The 25240-nt window shown below is 38.2% G+C and overlaps 3 protein-coding genes and 1 long non-coding RNA gene across 4 annotated transcripts; all 4 read left to right on the forward strand.

Annotated features, from left to right (window-relative positions):
• The first annotated feature begins 1712 nt into the window (after positions 1–1712).
• LOC100706303 (odorant receptor 131-2-like) lies at positions 1713–4160 on the forward strand. Its single transcript, XM_003451891.3, has 5 exons — positions 1713–1921; positions 2166–2330; positions 2450–2504; positions 2769–2928; positions 3257–4160. The coding sequence occupies exons 4-5, from the start codon at positions 2779–2781 to the stop codon at positions 4019–4021; spliced, it is 915 nt and encodes a 304-aa protein (XP_003451939.1). The 5' UTR covers positions 1713–1921; positions 2166–2330; positions 2450–2504; positions 2769–2778; the 3' UTR covers positions 4022–4160.
• A 5613-nt stretch (positions 4161–9773) lies between these two features.
• LOC102081278 (odorant receptor 131-2-like) lies at positions 9774–11671 on the forward strand. The gene is made up of 2 exons (XM_019358492.2): positions 9774–9923; positions 10611–11671. Exons 1-2 carry the CDS (start codon positions 9774–9776, stop codon positions 11373–11375), a joined length of 915 nt encoding a protein of 304 aa, XP_019214037.1. The 3' UTR covers positions 11376–11671.
• A 55-nt stretch (positions 11672–11726) lies between these two features.
• On the forward strand, positions 11727–12287 carry LOC112847007 (uncharacterized). The gene is made up of 3 exons (XR_003220267.1): positions 11727–11826; positions 11879–12126; positions 12216–12287. It is a non-coding gene; the product is annotated as an uncharacterized LOC112847007 (long non-coding RNA).
• Positions 12288–18771: 6484 nt separating this feature from the next.
• On the forward strand, positions 18772–20174 carry LOC100705779 (odorant receptor 131-2-like). Its single transcript, XM_003451889.1, has 2 exons — positions 18772–18921; positions 19386–20174. The coding sequence occupies exons 1-2, from the start codon at positions 18772–18774 to the stop codon at positions 20172–20174; spliced, it is 939 nt and encodes a 312-aa protein (XP_003451937.1).
• The last annotated feature ends 5066 nt before the right edge of the window (positions 20175–25240 follow it).

The following is a 25240-nucleotide window of genomic DNA, read 5'->3' on the forward strand; positions in this document are numbered from 1 at the left end:
AAAATACTCAAGGTACCACAACTAAGCCAGCAGTCTGAGAACAAAGTTCTCTAATGGGGTGATACAGGTCTATGAGGTCTTGTGATGGATGTGATGAAGTCTGATTATGATATTGAGGATGTCATGTGTCACTAACACAGACACAGGAAACAGACCAACTCAAACACACAGTGTAGTGAAAATGCTTTATTCACAGTGAAATCAGCTAGTGACTGCCTGAGGCAGTTAGTGACGGGCAAGCGCATAAAATCGTCTCGATATTTAGAGAGACAATTTTACTGACTGAGTTTACTCATCACACTTTTGCAAAAGGCTTGATCAGGTGGCTGAGGCAGAGAGGAGCACGGGTAGGAGATGTGGTTGGCTAAAGACGTAGAGGTGTCCAGTTAAGCAGTGCTGGGTTTACATTGGTGAAACAGACTGTTGAAGGCTGTTCCTGGGAAAGCCGGCGAGCTGGATGGAGGACTGGTGAGGAGCGAACTCAGAGAGCCCAGATTACAGCTTTGTCAGAGTTCAAGTTTAAAAGTAATGACAGGCGACGATCAAGCGAAGAATAGCTGTTACACCACTCCTTAAATAAAGCAGTGCATGAGTGACCCAACAGTCCTTAGGTGTGCCAGGGAAACCACAGGTCCACGTCCTAACAAAGGAGAGCAAAACCCAGCCAGTCTGGATCCTAACAGAGAATGATTCTGGATTTAACACGGAGCCAATAAAGGGGAGCTAATATGGGAGAAATATGCTCTCAAGGCTTTTTACGGCACCTTTGGAACAACTTAATAGTCATGAATTACAACAGTCTATCCTAGAATAAATGCATGAACTAGTTTTTCAGCACCATGCTGAGATCAGCACGTTTCTACACATCCACCAGTTAATGTCACCAGTGAAGCTGCTTAATTTGTGAACAGGAGTAAGATCATCAGAGGAAAATGACCAATATAACTGTTTGTCATCTGCATAAAAATGGTAGGATATATTATGAGTATTTATGAAGTCCTAACCAGGTGCATGCAAAGGTCAAAGAATAATGGATCAAGAACTGAGCCTTAGGGAACCCTAAGAAAAGGCTCCACATGAGACATGATGACAAGAATAAGAACCTAACCTGTTAAACTAACTAAAGTTTGAAGCCTTTTGATTAAAATGTCAAGATCAATAGTAGCAATGAAATCAGAAAGGACTAAGACTAAAACTCACTGTTTCGGTTTTTGCTAGTTTGATAAGAATGTGAGGAGGTGCTGGCTAAGATATTTTCTCTAATATTAAAAACTGGAAGAAAGTCCGAAATTTGTTTCATTAAGTTGTGAAAATACTTTTTGTTTCTTGTCTGTTTGTGTTGGATTGAATCATTTATGAATAAATGAGAATAGAAAAGCAGAATTACACTGATTAATCACCTGGGAGATATAAGATTTACTGGCTAATATTATTTTATTGGTGTAACAATAAAGTGCATTTTATATATTTTAAACTCCATGTGTAGTTTATTTTTTAAAATATTTTTTTAAATTTTTCTTCTAACAGTTAGCACGGGGCATGTGGAGAAACCTCTGTTGTAAAGAATTCTGTAGAAAAATTGAGCATACTACTCACTTCACCTATTACTTATAATGAACATAATAGCCACTTTTTTACAGTCGGTTTATGTTTTTCCCTGAGCAGAAGAACTTTTGGATCCCAAAATAGGCTTTTGGTTAGATTGTAAAAGAATGAGCTTTTATGTGAAGCTACTCCAGGTGTGCCTATCAGAAAAAGTAAAAAAAAAAAAGAAAAGAAAAAAACACTGCATGCATGTGCCAACCTGCAGTACATAAGCACCTGTACACACAACCTTGAATCCTTAAAGGACCTCCAGCCAACCCACATATAAAGTCTGATGTCATGTTACAGTAGGGATCTAATTGCATAATAAACTGAGGTAGGCACAGCATCACTTGCAATTTGTTAGTGTATAAATGAATTACTAAAATACTTTAATGCAGTTATGATGTTTTAAAATCTTTTAGCTGTACTGGGACTTTGACTGTTTTTAGACATAGCTGATATGCACTACATGAAAAAATATATTAAGGTGAAATAGTAACAGATGTGAGATATGCTGCCAAATTAATATTATTTGTGTATTTTCTAAATAAATGACTGATTGTTGTTTTCTGTTGCAGGACATGCACTTATTTAAGCCCCAGGAAAAACGTCTGAGTTTGCTTGATGAACCATTCATTCATTAAAGATGGTTAATAATCAAACAGCTTTGCTGGTTACATGTGACATTTAAAATGATTTAAAGTTTAAAAGACTGAACATCTAATTTTCGTACTTTTGCAGACGTAAGTATATATTGTATGACGTTAATCATGAAAAGTGGTTGTTATAGCAGACAGACAGATTGTCCTTTTTGTCCTACAGGTTTGCTGCTTGATCAAATTGTATTCGTTTTTAATTGTAGATGGCAGTGCTGTGATTTTTATCTTTCTAGTCGATGTCTGGATCCTCAGCCTTGGGTGAGTACTTTTTTTCTGTTTAGTTTTAAAAAGGAAAAAGTTCACAGTTTCTTCTCCTGACAAAGTTTATTATAGGTAACTAAACCTAAATTAAAAATGTTAAATAATAACATAGCAAGACATCATGTGAACTTGAAAACTCTTGAATGACACTTTGCACCTTAATTTTGTTTTTTTACAAAAAAACTGAAATTTTCTTCATTGGAAGCAAACTAGATTTATTTTTGGGTCACTAACATGATATATTTAAAACATGTTTTTCAGCTTTTAAGAGATGAGCACTTCGTATATCAATGAGACTGTGGTTGAAAACTATCGAGATGCTTTCACCAAAGCTTTGTTCAAGAATGTGATTGTTGTGGTTCTCTGCATCTCCATTAACTACATCAATGTAGCACTTATTCAGACTTTCTGCAAACACCAGGTACGACATTTCTTTAATCACATGGAATAATGAAAAAGAGAAAAAGCATGAAAGAAATATGAATTTACCTTTGCAGCATAGCCAAGAAACCTTCCCATATAAATTTAACTCAGCATTATAACAATAATGTGTGCAACAATGTTTTTTTGTTTCTGAGGAAGTTATTGGATTAGTTTGTGTTTGTTTACCATTTTTTATCAGAGTTATTCCAAACGATATGGCTGATGTGTAATACAGCAGGTCTTAGTTCCATTTTTCATTCATTTTTTAAATGTAAGTATGAATTACTTCTACTTTTCTTTTGTGTGATTTTCTTCCCATTCTTCAGATTTTCTACATGAATCCACGGTACATCCTGTTTTTCCACCTGGTACTTAACGATATGATCCAAGTAACACTGACCGTCATACTGTTTGTCAGCAGCTACATCTTCTTCCAGATAAATGTCTCTGTCTGTTGTGTGCTCATCCTGCTTGCTCTTTTTGCCACTGAAAACACCCCTCTGAATCTGGCTTGCATGGCAGTGGAGTGCTACATTGCCATCTGCATCCCTCTTCGTCACGTCCAAATCTGCACGGTCAAAAGGACGTTAATGCTGATTGGTTTAATTTGGATGACCAGCATGCTGTCTGTTCTTCCTGATCTCTTCATCACCTTGGCCATAGAACCACTGGATTTCTATCATTCCCGTGTGTTTTGCCTCAGAGAAACAGTGTTTCGAAATCCCCACATCATCAAGAAGAGAGATATCACCTATATAGTCTATCTGGTTATTGTCTGGTTTATTATCTTTTTTACGTACTTCAAAGTCCTGTTCACTGCAAAAACAGCAAGCCAAGATGCTACAAAAGCCAGAAATACAATTATTCTCCATGGTTTTCAGGTGTTGTTGTGTATGTCAATATATGCTGAACCCCTACTGAAACAGGCCCTGCAGCAGTGGTTTCCCAAAAATTATTCAGATTCCCTTTTTGCTTGTTACATTATTTTCCAGATCCTGCCACGAGCAATTAGTCCAATAGTCTATGGAGTAAGAGACAAAACTTACAGGAAGTACCTGAAAAGATATCTGTTGTGTAAAATGAGTCCCTAAGAAATATGGACTCATGGAGGCAGATTTTTTTTTAACACATTTTATTTCACTAATGACATGTAGTGTTCAGGCATTCATATCAATACTTTTCTGGAACTTTAAATCTAATAAAGATTAACGTATACTCCATATTTTGAAGTCTCAACATTAACCTATTAGATTTTTCAACATATTGTGTGTTACACATTAAAGCCACCATTTGCAATTTGTATTTGTATTTTCTTTTTTTTTTTTTGTCAGGACTTCCACTTCCATCCACAAGCCATTATTTAAAAATGTAGATGAAATAAAACAAAACAAAAAACATTCTGTCAGTCTAAAAACAGTTGATATTAAATGTTTTTAGACTGATTTTTGATTGCTGTTTATCTACATGGAGCCAAAGCCTACACAAATGGTTGCCCAGTAGAGCAGTTAAAAATGTAAACGTAGAAACAAAGATCTAGTCATTAAGCCCTTTCACTGTTGGAGTCACAGTAAACATCACACATACACACTAAACCCAGTGTGACCTTTACCATCAAGGCCTAATGAGGGCCTGATGGTAATTATTTGACTTGCTATCAATGCACCAAGGACTGCTGAAAATGTCAGTATGTCCCAAAAGCAAAGTTGAACCAAGTCAAACATACAAAAAGTTTACTCAAGCAAATGCAAATAAACATGTTGCTGGGTGTTACAGTCAGTTACAGAAGTCAGAATTATTCTTTCTTAACACTAAAAAAGGACAGAGGAAGAAAAATGGTCCTGAGTCAAGTGGGTCGATGGTGGTTGGTGAGAATCAAAGGTTAAAGTCATAAATTCACAAGAAAAATATTTTTTGAGAATTAATCTTTAAGACAGAAAAATTCAAGAGAAAAATTCAAATTTATGAGCTTTTAAATTTATGAAGGGAAAAATTTGTATGTTGTTTAGAAATGCTCTTCACTAAAAGACTGGATCAACTTCAGGACACCGATGCAACTGATAAAACTGGGAATGCTGATAGCAGATGTTGTTGGTCAGCTTGTTAATAACAGAAAAAGGTCTAGAATTTTGTAACAGGTCTTTGAGGGAATCCAGTGGAACATGCATTCTTCCTAACTGCCAGCAGGAGGCGAGGCCTCTGATCCACAAACAGGTCATTCTACTTGTTTGGCCATCTTACATGCTGTTGGCTATCACTGTGGTATTATACTACTTCCTCTTCCTGCTACAGCACACAGGGCTGTTTAATTAAAAACCTTTAGATAATGACTTTTTCCATAGTTTAATATTGAAATGCTTTATCCAAAGCACAGTCTCTGCTGAATCACCTTTTAATTATATTCACAATATTCTTTTATTTTGTTTTTAGGGATTTGCTAGCTTAAGTGAGCTCATAGCCGAGCCATTAGCAGCATGGCTTCTTCACCTGTCCCTCCTTCATTTTCCTACTCAGTGTGTAAGATGTTTAGTTACTCCTCTGCTTCCTTGGTGAATTGGAGACCTGGCTCCACACCCTGAAGAATCGTATTGCTAGCCAGGCACCTGCTGTCGGTGAAGAACAAGGTAGCTTAGCCACTGTTAACTCTCCCCCAGTAAATTGTCTCAAGCAGCCACGAAAACATGCGAACTAAATAGCAGCTTCCAGTACACCACCAACCCATTCACATTTAAAATAGATTTTCTCCACTCTGTGACACACCTGCCAAGGAACAAACTCTGCTTATTGGAAATTCTGTTTTGAGAAACGTGATGTTAGAGACATGAGCAACCATAGTTAACTGTCTTCCAAGGGCCAAAGCAGGCGACATCGAAAGAAACCTGAAACTGCGGGATAAGAATAAACGTAAATTTGGTCAAATAAAATTCGTGTTTGCAGTAATGACACCTAATTACCTTAATCAGAGGTCACTAATTAAAACTGAATCAGGGTGAAACACATTAAGCCATATGTTCTCCTTAAAGTACTGTCTGTCTGAGGATGATGCTGATATCATAGATAATTTGGAAACTTTTTGGGAAGAACCTGGTCTTGTTAGGAGAGACGAGATTTATCTCACTATGGACCTCGCAGCTCTCATTTTTAGAAACCTGGCCAAATTTATTTACATTTATCTGAAGAATTGCTGTTAGGAATCTACGCCAGGTTTAAGTTTCTTTACTTTTTCAGCAGAGTCGCTCCCTGATAGCTTGTAGTGTGCATTGCCATATTTTAGTATCTCTTGACCAGTGTTGGTCAAGTTACTTGAAAAAAGTAATCAGTTACTAATTACTGATTACTTCCCCCAAAAAGTAATCCCGTTACTTTACTGATTACTTATTTTCAAAAGTAATCGATTACTTAGTTACTTAGTTACTTAGTTACTTTTTAAAAACACGATTTACAACCTGAATAGGTGATAAAGCGATAGATCTTTCAGCCCAATTCTACTTTTTCTGCATAATTCATCATACAAAATGTAATCAAATGGAAAAGTCTCTTTTTAAAACTTGTTTTATTAGTTTTAATCTTTTAACTTTATGCATCAAGCAAAAATTAAATTATATGCAACATTCTCTGACTGGAAGAAATTTGTTTAACATTTAAACCTATTTTCTGCACATTCCAGCACATAAAATAAAATATTTTTTTGTGTTTACACTCACTCTTTCAAATAGATGCAAGTAAAACACAGCAGAAAATAAATAAAATCAAAGACTAGCGGTCCTGTTGCTCTATTTTCACCTGTAAAGCAGGACTGGGGTAGGCGGAGGTTTACCCTGGTGCAGGTGTGCCGCAGCGGTCAGTGGAAGAATCCGCGAGTTTCTCTGTGAATTTCACATTACGTCGTAGTACACTCGGTGCTTGCTTGGAAGTTTAGGGGTTTTTTCGCTGTAAAAAGAAGTTTTCTTCCCACGCACAACGGACACTAATGTTTTTGTCACTTTTTATGGAATCAAACTCAAAATAAGGTCAGTACTTCCACGCTTTAAACGCTGCATGCTACACTCTGTCCCGCACTCGATATATTATGATCTGCAGACAGCTGTTGTCACGAACGTCGCACTCGCTTACGTCACTGTCATGAGACGTTCTCGCAAAAAATCACGGTTTTAGTAACGCAGTAACGCAGCGTTCCTACGTGAAAGTAACGGTAATCTAATTACCGTTTTTGCAATAGTAATCCCTTACATTACTCGTTACTTGAAAAAAGTAATCAGATTACAGTAACGCGTTACAAGTAACGCGTTACTGCCCATCTCTGCTCTTGACACTGAAATCCTTATGCACGGCAATGATCCCTTGGCAAATTAGGCAAACACCTGTTTCATTTTCAATAAAAAAGTATTACATTTTCCATATCTCCTGGATGCGCCAGCCTTCAGTATCAGCTTTTTTTTTTTACAGCTGCTATGGCAGAAATTAGCCACAGTTGGTTGCAACCAATAAATTTATGAAATATTTATACAATCCAGATCAGATGGTGCTGCCACTCTAGGTGGAAAGAGGAATTACACTTTATTAATTCTTTTTGTGGTGGCGGACAACAAATAATTAATTTTAAGGTAGAAGCGAGGGTGCATATAATTAGCCTCTGTGCTGGATGTTCAACATACCTGCTCTAGGTAGTATTATAAGAAGGCGTAGCATACATTTTTATTATTATACTATAGATGATACAGAGCTTTATCTAATTTCCTGCTTAAAAAATCAGATAGAACTAAAGTTACTGTACTTTAAAGTTACTGTACTCTGCCCTAAAAATCTTAGAAACATTATGTCTAACCAGCTAGCTACTGTGGATGGCATTACCTTGGCCTCCATTAAAACTGTATCTTCAAGGAATCTTCAGTTGATCTAAAATGCAAGAGAACTGACAGGGACTATATGGGCTTCTGATGGCCAACTGTACCCTCATACACACAATAATAACATGGACTGAATCACCACTTACAACCACCAGCACTTTAAATAACCTCTGTAGGAATTAGCCACATATCTCACTGATCTAAACTGCACTACTGTATAATTCTGTACAATAATAATTATAGTTCTACAACTGTTTACACCTGTTTATAACTTGTATAGTTCATATTTCTGTATAATTTCATATTTCTGTATAGTTTTCATATTTATATCCTGTTCATAGCCTGTACATACTTATAGTTATAGCATATTCATAACATACCTTCATACCGTGTACATTGTAATATACCCATAATAGACCCATATTTTGTACCCTCATACCCATAATAGACTAATTTTTGTAATGTATCTATATATCTATTTTATTGCATATATATATGTTGTAATATATCTATATTATTGCTAAGCACTTTCTGGATGGATGCAAACTGCATTTCGTTGCCTTGTACTTGTGACATGTGCAATGACAATAAACTTGAATTCTATTCTATTCTCTTCACTGACTCCCTGTTAAATCCAGAATTGAATTTAAAATGATTTGCTCTGCCTCACATTCTACTTTTAAATACTTTATGAACCACAAGCAATAGTACTATAAGGTCTTTATGAGGCTTCCCTGTTCCTGTGAACATTTCCTCTTCTCTCAGCTTTTTTTACTTACTGTATTTATACACCATTCTGTATTTAATCTGTTTCATAGTGGAAAGAGAATCGAATGGAATTGAAAAAGATGGTTGATTGTAAAGATGTTTATGGAAAAATCTTCATCCTGCTCACTTGACTCATCACCTTAGTATCCCTGATGAGTTTACAGTCTCAGGCCTGCATTACGTAGGCATCTGAACAAATAAATGTGTATCCTTGAAGGACCTCACACCAAACTACATATAAAATCTGATGTCATGCTGGTGTAGTGATATAAATACATAAACTCAGGTAGGCAGAACATGGCTTGGAATTTTTGTATACAAATTAATTATTGAAGTACATCAGTGCAGTTATGATATTTTAATTGCTTGTAACTGTAGCCTGACTGTGACTATATACAAACGTAGCTGACAATGTTGAATATCTACTATGTTACTATAGACAGACATATGAAATGCTACACCTTTTATTGGTATATTTTCTTGATAAAATCTTAATATGATTCTTTTTTTCTGTTGCAGGACACATGATCATTTTTGTAAGGCTTTAATCCATAATTCGAAGAAACAGTTTTGAGTCTGCTGGATGAAGCAAACATTCATTAAAAAATTGTTAATAACAAAACCTCTTTAACGTGTAAAGAATCTTAAACATCAGCAATTATGACAATTAAAAAACTGAACATCTCATTCAATGACTAATCTTGTCACAAAAAATTGGCATTAAATATAATGTTAGTTATGTAAACATTTTTTTAAAGAGGAAAAAATATATATTTTCCTCTTCGTGTTAGCTGCAAACACCTTTAAATCTAGATGAGTACAAAGATTTTTATCTTTCAAATTGATGTCTGGATCCTAAGCCCTGGGTGAGTGTTTTTTTTTTTTTTTTTTTAATTAGTCTGGTAAAGAAATACAAATTCAAGGTTTTGTGCTCCTAACTTCGGTTATTAAGTGTAAGAAACACTAAATTGAAAAAAAAGTGAATGATAAGGTACATTCTAAAAACTAAACTCATTGAAATTAAAGTAAAATAAAAGACAAGTATGCAGCATATTTAAGTTAAAAACGTCTCACTGTTAGTTTGTTTTAATGGCATCTAATAGTAAAAAACATAAAATTGCCATCTTTTTAAATGGATAACTCTTAATAGGGATAATTTATTTTAGATTTTTAACAAATAATATATTTGTTAATCGTGTTTCTCTTATGTTAGTTTTTCAGCATTGAAGAGATGAGCACGTCATCTACCAATCAGACCGTGGCCATAAACTATCGAGACGCTTTAACCAATTTTGTGCCAAAGAACTTGATTGTTGTGGTTCTCTGCATCTCCATCAACTACATCAATGTAGCACTGATGCAAACATTTTCCAAAAACCGGGTATGACATTTCTCTAATCACTTGCAATAAACAACATAGTGATGAAAGAAATATGATGAAATTTCTCAGCTATATATGCAAAAGTAGACTTATTGTAATAAATACATTTATTTAACTGAGCATCATGGTAACAATGTATGCAACAAATTTTGTATTCTTTTGGAGGATGTTTTCAGGTTGGATTTGTTTGTGTGTTTGTTAGCAGGATTAGTCAAAAATGATTGCTGTATTTGAATGTTTGAATGCTTGTCCCAGCTTATGAGTGATGAACTTTAAAAGCAATCCAGATTTTTCTTTTTAAGGATTCTTGAGCATTGCAAGATTAATAGCATTCCTCAACTTATTTAGGATAAGTCCACAATAAGCAGCATCCACTCCATCACCAGATTTTTCTTCTTTTTTATTTGGGGGTGAAATTTAGCTTGAAGGATGTTAAGTACGTTGCCTTGTTCCTTTGCCTGTTTCTCAGAAAATATATAAATCCAGGAACAATTCACAGTGATCTAAGACATTTAAAACACACATTTAGTTTTGGGTTTCTGGTATCTTATTTCACAATGTTATTGAACAAATGTGATGTACAGCAGGTCTTTGGACCAGTATTCATTCATTACCCTTTACAGATAATTTACTGCTACTTTACTTATTTTTTCTTTGTTGTTTTTCACTTTTCTCCGCATTCTTTAGATTTTCTACATGAATCCACGGTACATCCTGTTTTTCCACCTGGTACTCAACGATATGATCCAAGTAACACTGACCGTCATACTGTTTGTCAGCAGCTACATCTTCTTCCAGATAAATGTCTCTGTCTGTTGTGTGCTCATCCTGCTTGCTCTTTTTGCCACTGAAAACACCCCTCTGAATCTGGCTTGCATGGCAGTGGAGTGCTACATTGCCATCTGCATCCCTCTTCGTCACGTCCAAATCTGCACGGTCAAAAGGACGTTAATGCTGATTGGGTTAATTTGGATGACCAGCATGCTGTCTGTTCTTCCTGATCTCTTCATCACCTTGGCCACAGTGCCACTGGGTTTCTTTAGTTCTCGTGTGTTTTGCCTCAGAGAAACAGTGTTTCAAAATCCCCACATCATAAAGAAGAGAGATATCACCTATATAGTCTATCTGGTTATTGTCTGGTTTATTATCTTTTTTACGTACTTCAAAATCCTGTTCACCGCAAAAACAGCAAGCCAAGATGCTACAAAAGCCAGAAATACAATTATTCTCCATGGTTTTCAGGTGTTGTTGTGTATGTCAATGTATGCTGAACCCCTACTGAAACAGGCCCTACTGCAGTGGTTTCCTCAATATTATTCAAATTCCCTTTTTGCTTGTTATATTATTTTCCAGATCCTGCCACGAGCAATTAGTCCAATAGTCTATGGAGTAAGAGACAAAACTTACAGGAAGTACCTGAAAAGATATCTGTTGTGTAAAATGAGCTCCTAGGAATTATATTTCTAATCTTTACACAGAGGGAAATATTTGTTTAATATAAGAATTGTTACACATAAGTTTAACTAATGAAGCAGTATGTAAAGATCAGGGTATCGCATGCATATCAATACTTTTCTGGAACATTAGATTGTAAATAAAGATTGATGTACCCACAAATTGGTTTCTGTAACCCTCGGTGTGAAGCCTCAACATTAGCGTATTGGATTTATCAACATATGAAATGTTACATATGTTAGAAGAAGAAACAAAACGCTCATATTCTGCACTGTTGTGGTCTTTGGAATATTTTTCCCCATCTTCCAGTCCAGGTTGGGCTGGCTTTCCCCTCCCACCCTCCCTCCTCCCTTCTGCCAGGCACACCTGCACCTCCTAAAGCTGCAATCAACAACTGTACTTAAGGACCAGCCTGAGACTTCACTCCTCGCCAGATTGTCTGCTATCTGTAAGTGGTAAATTAGCTCCCCAGTTGTGTCCTACTCTCTTTCCTGTGTTAGTTCTGTTGTCTTCCTGTTTCCAGTTTAATCTGGCCTGGCTCAGCCTGTTCAACACCTGATTCCTCGAAGCTGGTATTCCTCCTGTATGAAACCTCCAGCCTTCGATCACCCCGCCTGCCCTGCTGGACCCTCCTGCTCCTCGGACCTAGTAACAGACCCGTAAGGACAGACTCGCTCAGGACACTTCCCGTCTCTGCAACGACAGATCGCCATTCCACACCCAAGGATTAAATCTCTACCAGTATCAAGTAAGAAACCTTTACTCTCTGCTGTCCTCAGCCACACTGGAACGTATTTACGTGGGTCATTGGATTAACTTTGTTCTCCTCTTTCTTAGCACTCTCCCCCTGCCGTGACGTCCTGGTATGACCTTCCCCGTAATTACATGTTACAAGTTATTGTTGTAAATAAAACTTTTTAACTTAGTCAAGATGCCTCAGTATTTTCTTACTGCCTACAAAAGCCCTTGACCTAATCACTATAAAGTGCATAACTAAGACCAACATTTGTAATAAAAAGCAAAACAGTCTGCATTGTTTATTTGAAAGTCTAATGCTGAATATAAAAGTCACATAATTTTGTACTGAAAAAGCCTTTGCAATAAGCACTTTGTTTAAATTAAGCTTTTACCTATGTCATGTTACCCTGACCTTTGACCTATGAACTTGAAGAATAGCATACTAACATGGTGTATGTTATTAATTTTACCCATATGATTAGAACAGAATTGAATGAAAACTTTGGCTTCTACAAACCTGAAAAACTTTAGATTTTAAGTTATATTAATGCAGTGTGTGATTTTGTACAACTTCATGGTGTCACTGTGACATCATAGGGCATTGTAATGAAAGGATAAAAAGTATGTTGTACAGATCTCTCCATGCCTTTTCATACCATGTAAAGCAGTGGTCCCCACCCACCGGGCCATGGACCAGTACTGGTCCGTGAGTCGTTTGGTACCGGGCCGCAAAAGTTGATGCTTGGGTGTGAAATTTATGGTTTTCAGGGTCTTTATCGTTAACTCAGTTTCCCTGGGTCTTTTGCCATGTTGTAGTCGTGTGTCTTATTTTGAAAGAAATATTTACACGTTTCCATAGTTACCAGAGAGCATTCAGGGGCAGAGAGGAGGATGTTACCCTTAATGCTGTTCAGTGGCGTGTCTAGAAAATTTTTGTTGGGGGGGCCAGGTAGGGGCACAGATTTGGAGAAGGGTGGCAGATGTAATTGGCAGATAATGTTAAAAAAAAATTCTACTACCCGTTAACCATAATTCAATAACCCTATAAACCTAATAACCGAATGCGCTTTTAACTCTTATTAGAATGAGATTTTAACCACTACGGTGCAAAGTTTTTAGATACTGCGTTGATGAAGTACAAGAGATACAAACAGTGCTTTGTCAGTGTTTATTCAGCATTCAAGGACAGCAATATTTGCACGGTATTTTTATTGACATATAGTGCACATATGTTTTGGGCAAAAACATTTTTGAATATTAAAATACAAACGTTTTTAACATACAATTGGCAAATTAGACAATGTCAATGCAAAACTTTATCTGCCTATTAATTAAAAAAAGAAGATAATCTTCTCACAAACTGGTGTTTGATTTTGAAACAGGAAAAAAGTGGGGAAACAAATGAAAAGACTAACATTTGAATGAAACCTGAAAGCAAGTAAATACTTTCTATGCTGCCTTATGGTAAACTTTGGTAATACTGATGTATAAAGAACAACACTGGCTGATGATGAAATACAGTCAGCTGGCATGGTGACACTGCCAGTATTAACCTGCAGGGCTGGACTGGGACAAAAAATTGGGCATTTTGACTAGAGACCGGCCCACCAGGTATTAAAGCCATAAAGCCTTTGAATGAAAACAAACGCTGTTGTGACAGTGATGTACACTGTCTTTTTGGTATATGTATGATTTCTACACATTTTACGTCAGATAAAAACTTTGTTGGCAAGATTCAGATAATTATTTAATAAAAGCGAGATATTTTAAATGAGAATAAGAAAGAAAAGTGTTTCTTTGTGCCCCCCTTTCCCTGTTAATGCCCTACCTGGCCCCCTGCACAGTTACCAGCTGTCAGCTACACAGAAAAGGATCCTGGTGTTATTTGTCTCTCAAAGACAGTTCATAACTTCCCTTCAACTCATTCATGTCACCTAAAAGGTAAACCTGTTTCTCTATCACCTGTTCAGCTCTGATGATTCAGTAAGGACATCTCCTGGTTTCATCTTCATGTTTCCCTCTCACCACATATCCAAACCGACATCATGACCAGCAGCTTTACAGCCGTGGCTCCAGCAAACATCAGCTGATACTAGAAATTAATCTTAAATAAATTCTAACAACAGCTGATCAAGCTTAAACGTGCTGCTGTTGTTTAGCGCGACATCCGCTGGTTTCCTCTTTCTGGCGCAAAGTGGGCGATAAACAAATGAGAGAGAAAAGCCGATCAGCTGATCATTGATCAGTTTCATGATTGAAGTAGCAACAGGAGAGGGAGGGAGAGAGAATGAGAGAAGAAGAGGCAGCTGTGCAGCAAAGACACAGAATAACTCCAGCTTTGTGTCTTTTTCATTCTAGCTGAAGTACGGGACAAACTGCGTCTCTTCTCAGCTCAATACGAAACGCATATTTTCTCTGAATCAGGGACCATTCCATTTTTTAAGGAGCCGTTGGCAACTCTACTAACTAACCTTATGAATAAAATAAAGTTCACTATCAGTAACATCATAGCACCCACCCAGCTGTATAGAAATTCGGTCATGCTAGCTAGTACGCAGTACGAGTTATTGTAACTGACTGTAAAAAGTCAGCACAAAGAAAATAAACTCCACCTAAACTTGGTTTATATCTGACCCAGATAGACTGCAGGTCATAACTTCTTACCTGAAGTTCAGTTCACCTGACGCTCGGACCGGCGGCCGCCTCGGGTTTCTCCTCCTCCTGCCTCCCCTTCCCTCATCCACCTGCTGGCTTCTGTGGAAGCTCCGCAATAGCCACCACCAAACAGCTGAGTTAGTTTTACACATCGGCCAGCATCTGGCCAATCCACCACCTCTCATTGTTCATGCCGTTACAAAAAAAATAAAATAAGTCATCAGCCCACCGGGCAAATGCCCGGTATGCCTAATGGCCAGTCCAGCTATGTTAACCTGCAACCAAATCTGCAGCTCCATACAGCAATGTTATAACTTGGATTATATCTTATAACTCATAACTGTCATGCTACCTCCCCCCCTCCCCCCCTAGCCTACTGTCTGAAATATTCGATGGTTGCAATAATACTTTAAGTGTTATTTTTTCCTTGGTATTCTAATTTCACCGAACTTTACTAAACTCAACGAATGTAATATTACTTACCGGGACATTTATTCTGTCCTCATTTTCTTTCGCCGAAAAGTTGTTTTCTGCGGTGCCGTCTTTCGTGCTTGGCTCTCCTTCCTTTGCTAACGTGATGCTCATAGTGCAGAGGCTGATGCTGCATTCACTTACACTCGGATATCTGACCTTCACTGTGAAACCATAATCGTACATTTGATATTTGACTGAACTTTATTGTTTTAGCTTCGGGGTGGCACCTGGGGTGGCCAGTCTGGTTGGGGGGTGGCCAGGCCACCCCGCTGGACACGCCACTGATGCTGTTGGCACATTTCAGGAGGACGCTGCTAATAAAGTTACACGTTTACACAATGAATTTGCGTTTATTATTATATTTACAAAATACCACCGTTTTTGTCTTGGTCGTATCATTTTATTTTGACACCTTAAAGGCCGGTCTGTGAAAATACTGTCTGACATTAAACCGGTCCATGGCGGAAAAAAGGCTGGGGACCGCTGATGTAAAGGAATGGTTTCTTGCATTTCTTTTAAGTGTCAACTTTGGCCTTGGGCGCTAACAATGAAGGTCAAGGTCAAAATCTTAACCAGCCTAGGTACTAATGTTGCCATAGCCTTGCATTACTGTTTGAAGATGATGTTTAAAGACCTGAGAGTAATATAAAGTTTTTACTGATTTTCACAACTGGTGTGACCTTGACCAGATTTTCACCAAAATAAAATAACTGCGAGGTGTTTTTCATATCTACCATCACACAACATTTAAAAAGGATATCTTGAAAACTGTGGACTTCTTGACTGCTAACAAACAGACAAACAAACAAACAAATAGAACCAATTACATAGTCTGTTTGAGGGAGTATAACTTCACTGCTTCTTGTTACGGATTCTCTAAGTCTTTAGATTAGCCATTTGTCCAAAATCTGTTCTAAAATATCGTCCTAGAAAAGACCACTCCCATCAGTATAAAATCTTTATTTATAGGATAAAGGAAATCTTGTGTTCAAACTGGACCTCCATTAACGGTAATGGGCGTGACGGCGCTCTTAGGCTGGCCGGCTGGTTCACCAGCTGACATTCCGAGCAGGATGTACACCAGCGACACGCATTCATTCCCAAAGAGCGCCCAGTCAGATACCCCGGAGCCATCAAGAGCCCAAGTGCTGGGGGCTCAGTGAGTACCACACCCAGCATTAAACTGTTTGTGACACTCCCCTCTGGCTGGTGGTTGTTGTCCATCAGAATCCAGAACAGTTTCTTTCCCCAGACTGTCAGACTACTCAACAACACCCACTAACCCGTCTCACTACTCAGTTAATGTGTCAGGCTATAATAATTTTGTGCACACCCACACACACAATATGTTCCAGCTACATTTAGTGCACCACTCCCCCCAAAAAACTTTCCAACTGCTATTTATTATTTTTATGTATATTATATATATGCAGGTAGTTAGTGTGTACACCTTTTATGTGTATGTGTATATTTTATATACTGTAACTACACTATATTCTATTTCTGCACCACTCTTTCTGTATCATGGCAACAAGACAACTTGACAATAAATATGATTGTGATTGTAACACTGCTGTGCCACCCTCCCCTGTAGCTGAGCCAAAAGCCATACTCCAAACAGTATAACCACACTGTTTTAGAAAAAGCAAAATAAATTGTAAAGCACATTATTAGTTTTGGTTAAATTATGATTATTTACTTGCTTTTCCTAAACACAAAAACTGGTCCACAAAAAGTCCAGTGTGCCAATTCAAATTTGTGCACAACAACAGCTTGTTATTGCCAAGAAGACAATTTGAGATGAAATTCTAAAATATTTGTGTTTTCTTGTTTTTATGACAGATTTTCTAATAAATTTAATAAGAACCATACATGCAATGCTAACCATATTCATACAACAACCCATGTTTGTAAACGGAGCATCTTATCCGGTGCACACACCCAAGGAATCCCAGGACACCATAAACCTGTATAAGATTATCGGCTGCCTTATGTTGGTGTTTAGATGCAATCAGGCAAGTACCACCTCCATCTACATTTTGCTTTGAACTGTATTCTGACAACATTGTCATGAATGATGTATGTGATGTATATGATGTATATGCAAATGTACATTATATAGGCCTGTTTGAGCTCTTCTTGCAAACTGCAGCTCTTTAAAATATTGTTTTTAAATGTGTAAAACAGGGTTTTTAGCTGATAAAACACTAAAGTGTTAAAGGAGCTCGTCATTATTTTACACTTCAAAGTTTAGAAAAAAATTTGATGAAACAATAATCAAAATTAAATTAAATAGTCCCTTCTATCATCATGCTTCAGTTCAATGTTAAAATTATAGTTGTTATATAGATCATTTCAGAGGTTTGCAAGTGAGGTTTTCTTCCTTGTGTTGTTTTTACTGCATGGTCATTTCAAAGGTTGTAAGAAAAAAACTTTTCAAGTTCTGCGATGTAAAACAACGTGGGGGAAAAAGCAATACCACATGTGTGTCTGTTTTGGCAGCTTTGGTTAGCCTTAAATGTTCATGTATGTTTATTTTTTATTTTATATCATAAAATTGTCTCTAGTTGTTTTAGTATTACTAATATTACTAGTATTATCATAATCATTTCAAAGTAACTTTACCATCAGGGTCAATACAATACAATACAACTTTATTTATATAGCACATTTAAAAACCAATGGTATACCAAAGTGCTTCACAATAAAACAGCAGGTTAAGACATTAAATTTTAAGACCATTAACAAAGTAGTGAATATGTTAACAGGTCAAAGGCACTAATAACACAAGAATAAAAGTGAATATCAAATCAAACTTGCAACTCAACAAGGGCTCTATGCTCTATGGTCATTTGGTTAAAGGATTGATAAAATTATAAACAACATGGTATTGTTGTTTTGTTGTTTTGTTAAAATCTTTTGTTGTAATCCATAATCAGGTCAGCTGAGATGGTCATCTCCTCTAAGTCTCATCCTAAAAGATTATTTATACAGATGCATTTCCTCATATAACCTGCACTTTAACTTTCTTTGAATTGTGCCTTTTTAATGTTTTCCTCACTGTGTTGGTTTTTGTAGCTAGAATGTCATCTTTTACACTGATGAATTCATAACTTTTAGGGATGTCATGATAGCCTTGATATTTAAAAGTGATACAATGATAAAATGATGAAACTATGATAGTATTGTAAGTAAATGTGTAATTGGTTAATGAAACTTTCTTGATATAGAACCAAATCATAGTAACAGTTGTCTCAAGCTGCTTATGTAATACTTTTGTAGACTGATGGTTACAGACTTTTTCACCTGGTCAGTGCACTTGTACTGTCAGGTAATGTGTTTGCCAAAAGGACAAAATACCACTTTTACCATTCTAATCACAAATTTAAAACCTGATATAGTAATGACTCCAGTGACGCACACTTTATTTTCATGCACTTGTGAATTACTCCGTGGAAATGTGATGGAAATATTACTTATTGCTTAAAAATATAATATTTACTGGTTTTTTTTCAGCTGTCAAGAGATGAATGCATCATCTGCCAATGTGACTGTAGTCTTACAGTATCGAGACTCATTTCCTAAAGCTGTGACCAAGAATTTGATTGTTGTGGTCCTTGGCATCTCCATCAGCTACGTCAATGCCACCCTCATTCACACCTTCTGCAAACACCAGGTCTAGTAGTCTTTCTTTCATGACCACTTACATAATCAGCTTAAAGCTTTAAATGGGATATAAATCTTAGAGAGTCCTGTGAGTTATGCAGCTACAATTACATTTGCAAATACCTTCATTATTTGTTTTCATTCACCTTTAATAACCATAAAGTCCCAGTGAAATCAAATCTCTTTAACAGGAAGACTTGAACAAGGTGGAAGTCTTACAAAATCAAAGCTAATCTGGAGACACAACCAGTGTGTCAAAGCATCAACGTTCAATGACATCTCATGCATATGGTGAGATGCAACCAGTATCTATGGTGTCTACATTTCTCTAAAGAAATGGCACCATTTAACGATATCCATCATTTTCTACTGCTTGTTGTAGGGGCACTATTCAAAGCAAAGATGCCTTACATATCAAATCATATCATAGCTGAAAAGAATTTTTTCAAAAATTGTCTTTCTACACCTCTCCAGATTTTCTACAAGAATCCCAGGTATGTCCTCTTTATTCACCTGGTGATCAATGACATGGTCCAAGTGATGCTGACTGCCATCCTGTTCATCATCAGCTACACCATCTACAAACTCAATGTCTCCGTCTGCTGCATCTTTATGCTGCTCGCTCTCTTCACCACTGAAAATTCCCCTCTGAACCTGGCTTGCATGGCAGTGGAGTGCTACATAGCCATCTGTTTCCCTTTGCGCCATGTTCAAATTTGCACCGTCCAAAGAACTTTAATCTTGATCAGTTTAATTTGGATGACAACAACATTGTCTGTCCTTCCTGATCTCTTCATCACCCTGGCCACAGAACCCCTGGATTTTTTTCATTCTCGTGTGTTTTGCCTCAGAAACACTGTCTTCCCACATCCCCTCATCATCCAGAAGAGGGATATCACATATGCAGTGTTTCTAGTTATAGTTTGGGTTACTATCATTTACACTTACTTAAAGATCCTATTCACTGCAAAAACAGCGAGCAAAGATGCCAAGAAAGCCAAAAACACAATCCTCCTGCACGGGTTTCAGCTGCTGCTGTGCATGGCAACATATGCAGCTCCTCACGTAACAAATGCTCTGCAGAAATGGTTCCCTACAAATTACACTGATTCCCTCTTTGTGGTCTATGTTACAGTGCAAATACTGCCACGATCCATCAGCCCCATTATCTACGGCATTCGTGACAAGACTTTTAGGAAGTTCTTGAAAGGGAATCTGTTGTGTAAAATCACCGTACATAAATCAGACCGTCAAAATAAGTAGAGTGAACGCCTTGCCCTATACCTCTATTCGGTTCATTCAGTCATGTAAGTTGGAAATGCCATGAACATCTAATAAAAGTCTTGATAGCTTGATTAGTCTTATGTATTAATTGGTATTATTATATATTTATGGTTTTTACATTGTTAATTTGTGTATGTGGCGGGGCGTGGTCAGGGGTGCCGCAGCAGGGAAGGTGGACGCACCTGCGCGACATCGCAATCACACCTCACCAGATTAAAATCTGTGCTCTGCCTACTATTGATGTTGTTGTAGAAGTGTTCAGCTGCAAGCTGGAAAGCTGCAGCTGTGTATGTAACATGACAGCAACGGGTAAATAAAAGAATAAAGATGCTGGAAAGCATGTTCACGTCGTCGGGTCTGCCGTGGTCATTTACAGTGGTGCTGAAACCCAGGAGGGGGGACTGGGCCAGCAAAGGGAGGCGGGGGTGAAAATGGTGGCCGAAATGGCGGCGACACAGCGGGAACAGGCAGCAGTGTCTCGCCGCCAGTGGAAAGAGTTGCAGGACCGATCCAAGCGCAACCTACAGTTTATAGCAAGTCTGGCAGCTGGCATTGGTTTCTGGCCGACACCGCCTCGACCCCCACCTGCAAGCCTCAACTGCACGGGACTAAGGTCCAGATTGGTCCAGCGCCTGTGCTGGCCCCAAAGGTGAGACCAGCTGGGACGCAGCCTGCCTCCACACCTGTACTTACTCCTCGGGTGGGAGCGGCTTGGGCCCGGCAGGAGCCAGCACCCGTTCCAGTTCCCCAGAGAACGGCCGCAGCGTGATCAGCGTGTCCTCGACTGGACCAGCTGGAGGTGGAGGTCGAGGAGGCGTGCGAGGGGCCTCACCAGCTGGAGGTGGAGGTCGAGGAGGCACGCGAGGGGCCTCACCAGCCGGAGGTGGAGGAGGTGCATGAGGGTCCACGCCTGCTGGAGGTGGACAAGGTGCGCAAGAGGCTGCTCCTGCCGGGAGCAGCGGTGGTGGACGAGCTGCACGAGGAGTCGGAGGTCCCCGTGCCAGGTGAGCCTGCTCGGCCAGAGGGTGAGGGGTGCAACGGCCCCGCCAAGCCTGAGGTCGGCGTGCTGCCCTGATTGGCCTCACCTCCACTAGAGGCCAGCACACCAGTTGATCATGCACGCTGGACATCGGCCCAACTGCCTGTGAGCTGGGGCTCACAACCACACCTACCGTGCTGCGTCCACCTGCCACGTGGCCAATCTCCAGACCAGCTTTCCCGGCACCGCTGGATCCGCAGGCAGCCACCTGAACTCACACCTCCCAGTCAGTGGGCCAGGTGCCAGGGGCGCCGACGTTCCGGGCTGATTCCCTCTCCCACTCACAGGGAAAGGGAGTAGGTTCGGACGGGTGGTTCCTGGCCGCAGTCGGGCAATAGGGGTGCGTGGTCGGCGGTGCCGCAGCAGGGAAGGCAGATGCACCCGCATGGCATCGCATGTGTGCCCAGTTTTTTATTTTACATGGTGTTCAATGGCATGTTTCGTGTGACTGTGTGAATGTTTGTCATGAGCTACACAATCACAAAAATCCCTGCCTGTTGTATTCTCCTCCTCATTGTTCTCTTCATGTTGGGATTTTTTAGGAAGTAAGAATTTATCTAATGTATGAGTTAGAATTATTTTTAAAAATTCTCAGATCTCATTGGGCTTTGGATAAACTGTGCACACATCTATCATACACTGTAAAATGTAATTCTAGATGTTTGTTATTTCAACATATTATTCTATATCAGTTTGACGATAGATGACTGAAGTTGTTGTTATAACATAGAATTACAAGTTAAAAACGTCCCAATTACACCAAAAAAAGCTAACTTGAAAACTCATGTCCAGCTAAATCAGAAACTTATGTGAACTTGACAATGTGGGTAAGTTGAGCACAGCAGGATTCAAAACTGCCTCACGTGACTGCTACCGAGGTGCATCATGGGGAATTGGCGGTTAACGACATGCTCACTTTACTTGGACGTTTTCTAATCGTCTTCTTTGGAATATGCTTTCAAGGTGAGTAACATTGGTTATAACTATAAGGAAAGAGAGCTACAAAAGTTGGAACATGTTTTGAATCTATGGCATGATGTGTGTTTTTCTCTTTTACCGAAATGTTTGCTTTAGCTAATGTAGCTTTAGCGGACAAGGTCCAGCTTGTATGTCATGACCAAACTTGACCTAATAAACTGACATATGGCCTTTTTTATGGGTTTAATGTGGCACTGACCAAATCACAAGTATTGTGCCGCTAGCTTTAAGGTTGTGCACTCAACCACTGTTGCGATATTAGCAAGCTAACTCAGCTAATTAATAAAGCTTATTTCATATTGTCTCTGTCCTTGTAAATTTCTTTCAAGTTCACAGGCTGTTGTATTTTGGTGGAAGTTCATTTTGGCAATATTTCCAATAACTGACTGGGTTCAAAAAGAACTTTTTGGCAGGACTCCGATGCTTGTTGTCACCTGTTTACCCCTATGTAATCACTTAAGTTGTTATTAACTGCTGCATGCTAAGCTGCAAGAGTGCACTGAGGACTGAGACAAAATATGGTCTACAAACCAGCATTATATTAGTTTTTATCAGATAGTCCTCCAGTGTGTTTATTTTTTTGCTTTAATTCTATTGTGCAGTTATTTGTTACCCTGAAATGCTTTATGCTTAACAACAGCTCACTATTTTGACTTATTTTTGAACTCTTGTGATCAGTATGACTAGTTTGTGTGAGTTTCCATACTAAAAGAGCTGTAGTGATAAAATAATTGGCATCAGAGACACTGATTTTTGGCATGGTATACTGCAGAAGTTTTTTTTTTTTTGCATAATTTACCTTTTAATTAAACTGCATTCTCTGTATTGTAACAAAACTAACATTGTTTATATGTCAGAAAATTAGCAACATGAATAAATGGCGAAAACAATATAATTATAACATATATTTTTATTTTACTTATTTTAGGTCTGTGAAGCCAAACTTGATGCTGGGGATTTATTTTTGTCAGTGGAGTCAAATGGTAAGTTACAATTTGTGCATTTTGTCATACTGGAAACACCACAGATTATATTGTAACTTAATAGCTCTGTAGAACAAATGATATAAAGATTGTAGTGTCAGGGTACTTCTTAAGAAGTAATATGGCACTATTGATGATCACATGCAGGTGCATAAACTAAATATTCAGACCTGTTACCAACAAGTGATTCATTAACAAAAGCAATGGAGCAGACTGTTTAGGTTCTTGTGGTTGTAATAACATCCATAACTGCAAGTTTGTCATTAATTTATTTTCACAGGTCTAGATGATCACATCTGTCTTTGTCATTTAAATGAGGTGGACTTGCAAACTTTGCACTCTTTGGGGTAAATTGCTGTCCACTACATATACACAGAATCTGCACAGTATTTCAGATCTAAAAAGGGAGTATGTAATGGACTTGCTGGCTTTAATGTAAAAAGCCTGTTGTGTAACTTTAATGAGGCAGTTGGACTAAAACAGTATTGCTCATCAAGGTAAACATCTGAGGAATAAGGAAACTGTTACTTGTCCTTTTACTCAGTGTTCTTTTAATCGCACGTTTACTAAAGTTTTACATCACATAAGTCATTTTCACAATCATTCTACTTTAAAAGATTTCAAGACAGAGCTTATTGTTCTCTGAACTTCCTTGTTTGCTGAACGGCAGGTAAAGTGCATCTTTTTGTTTGTTTGCTTTTGTGTGTTTGTGTTTTCTCTAATGGGCCTCAGATGACTGTTTGCTTAAATTTGGGTCTCAAAGAATCTTTTTTTATTCTGCCTGTACTCTCCACCCCTCTTCCTCTGTTGCTCAGGTTGAAGCAGAATGTGCCCGTCTTACATCTGTTGACCTGAAAGGGTTCCTTTTTGCTGTGCTTGACCATTATGGAGAGGTTCGTGGAGCTGTACAAAATCAAGAGCGGCATAGGAGGGCTAACTAGGCTCATAAAATGCTTCGGAGATGATGTAAGTGTTCAACTGCGAAATGTTCTCCTTTGTTTAAGTTTTAGGTTATCCAGTTCAACTGATGAACTCATTGAAAGAAAGCTGATAAGTAAAGTCTGTCATCATATTTCACAACTGGACATTTAGTGTGGTAACTTTTACAGAATCTATGTATATTGGTGGTAGGTTGGATATCATATTCTACTTGAATGTCCTGATAAGCCTGATTCAAAATCTCCAATGACAATCATATATTGATGGAATTATGTATCAAAAAGCTGTGAATTTGGAGCTGTCTACATGCTTTATAAACACTGTTTAAAAAGTGTTTTTGTTTTCTTTTTGACTTCTTTGACCAGAGCCCTACACAAAGGAAGAGGACAGAGGACCTCATTTTCTAAAGGAAGAGCCCTCACACACTTTCAAGACTGTGAAGGTTAGCATTGTTTCTTTTAGTAAATTTAATAATGACAGCACCACAGTGGATTTTAAATGAAACATGTGGCATCTATGAAACAACAGATGCCACATGATAACATGTGTACTTTTTCCTCACCAAATGTATTATTACAAGATCTTTGACACTGGATTTGGTCTGGGTTTCAGAGAAACTAACTGGCAAGCTAGCATTGATATTATTAGTGTCTTGTGTTTATTCATGTCTTCACCAGGGTCTTTGACATTTCGCTGCTGTACTGTTCACTTCAGCTTTACGTTTGATTTCTCACATTGTATATTGTAATGGCAGAGATATTAGGGTATTTAAGGGGCTGCAGTGGCTGCTACAGCTGTGGGGGGCAATACTTTGGTGAAATGTCCTGGACCCTGGAAAAGAGACTGTGTAGACTGGGTAAGCAATTAAAGGTTACTGGCTGAGAGTCATTGGGCAGCTGGGTAAAGGTGGATGTTGATATTCAGTGCCAATTATGCAACCTGTTCAGCCACGTCTATATGCTCTTTTTTCATGCTGTTAATATAGGGGAAAAATAAACTTTAATCAATAAACTGATTAAAGAAGCATTGTCTATGGAGCCACAATCTGATCCTGTAGTGTAGCTGCAGTTTGCACATTTCATGTATTCTCAGCCAGATTTGGTTTA

The sequence above is a fragment of the Oreochromis niloticus genome, linkage group LG5, assembly GCF_001858045.2.
Source record: "Oreochromis niloticus isolate F11D_XX linkage group LG5, O_niloticus_UMD_NMBU, whole genome shotgun sequence".
Classification (NCBI taxonomy): domain Eukaryota; kingdom Metazoa; phylum Chordata; class Actinopteri; order Cichliformes; family Cichlidae; genus Oreochromis; species Oreochromis niloticus.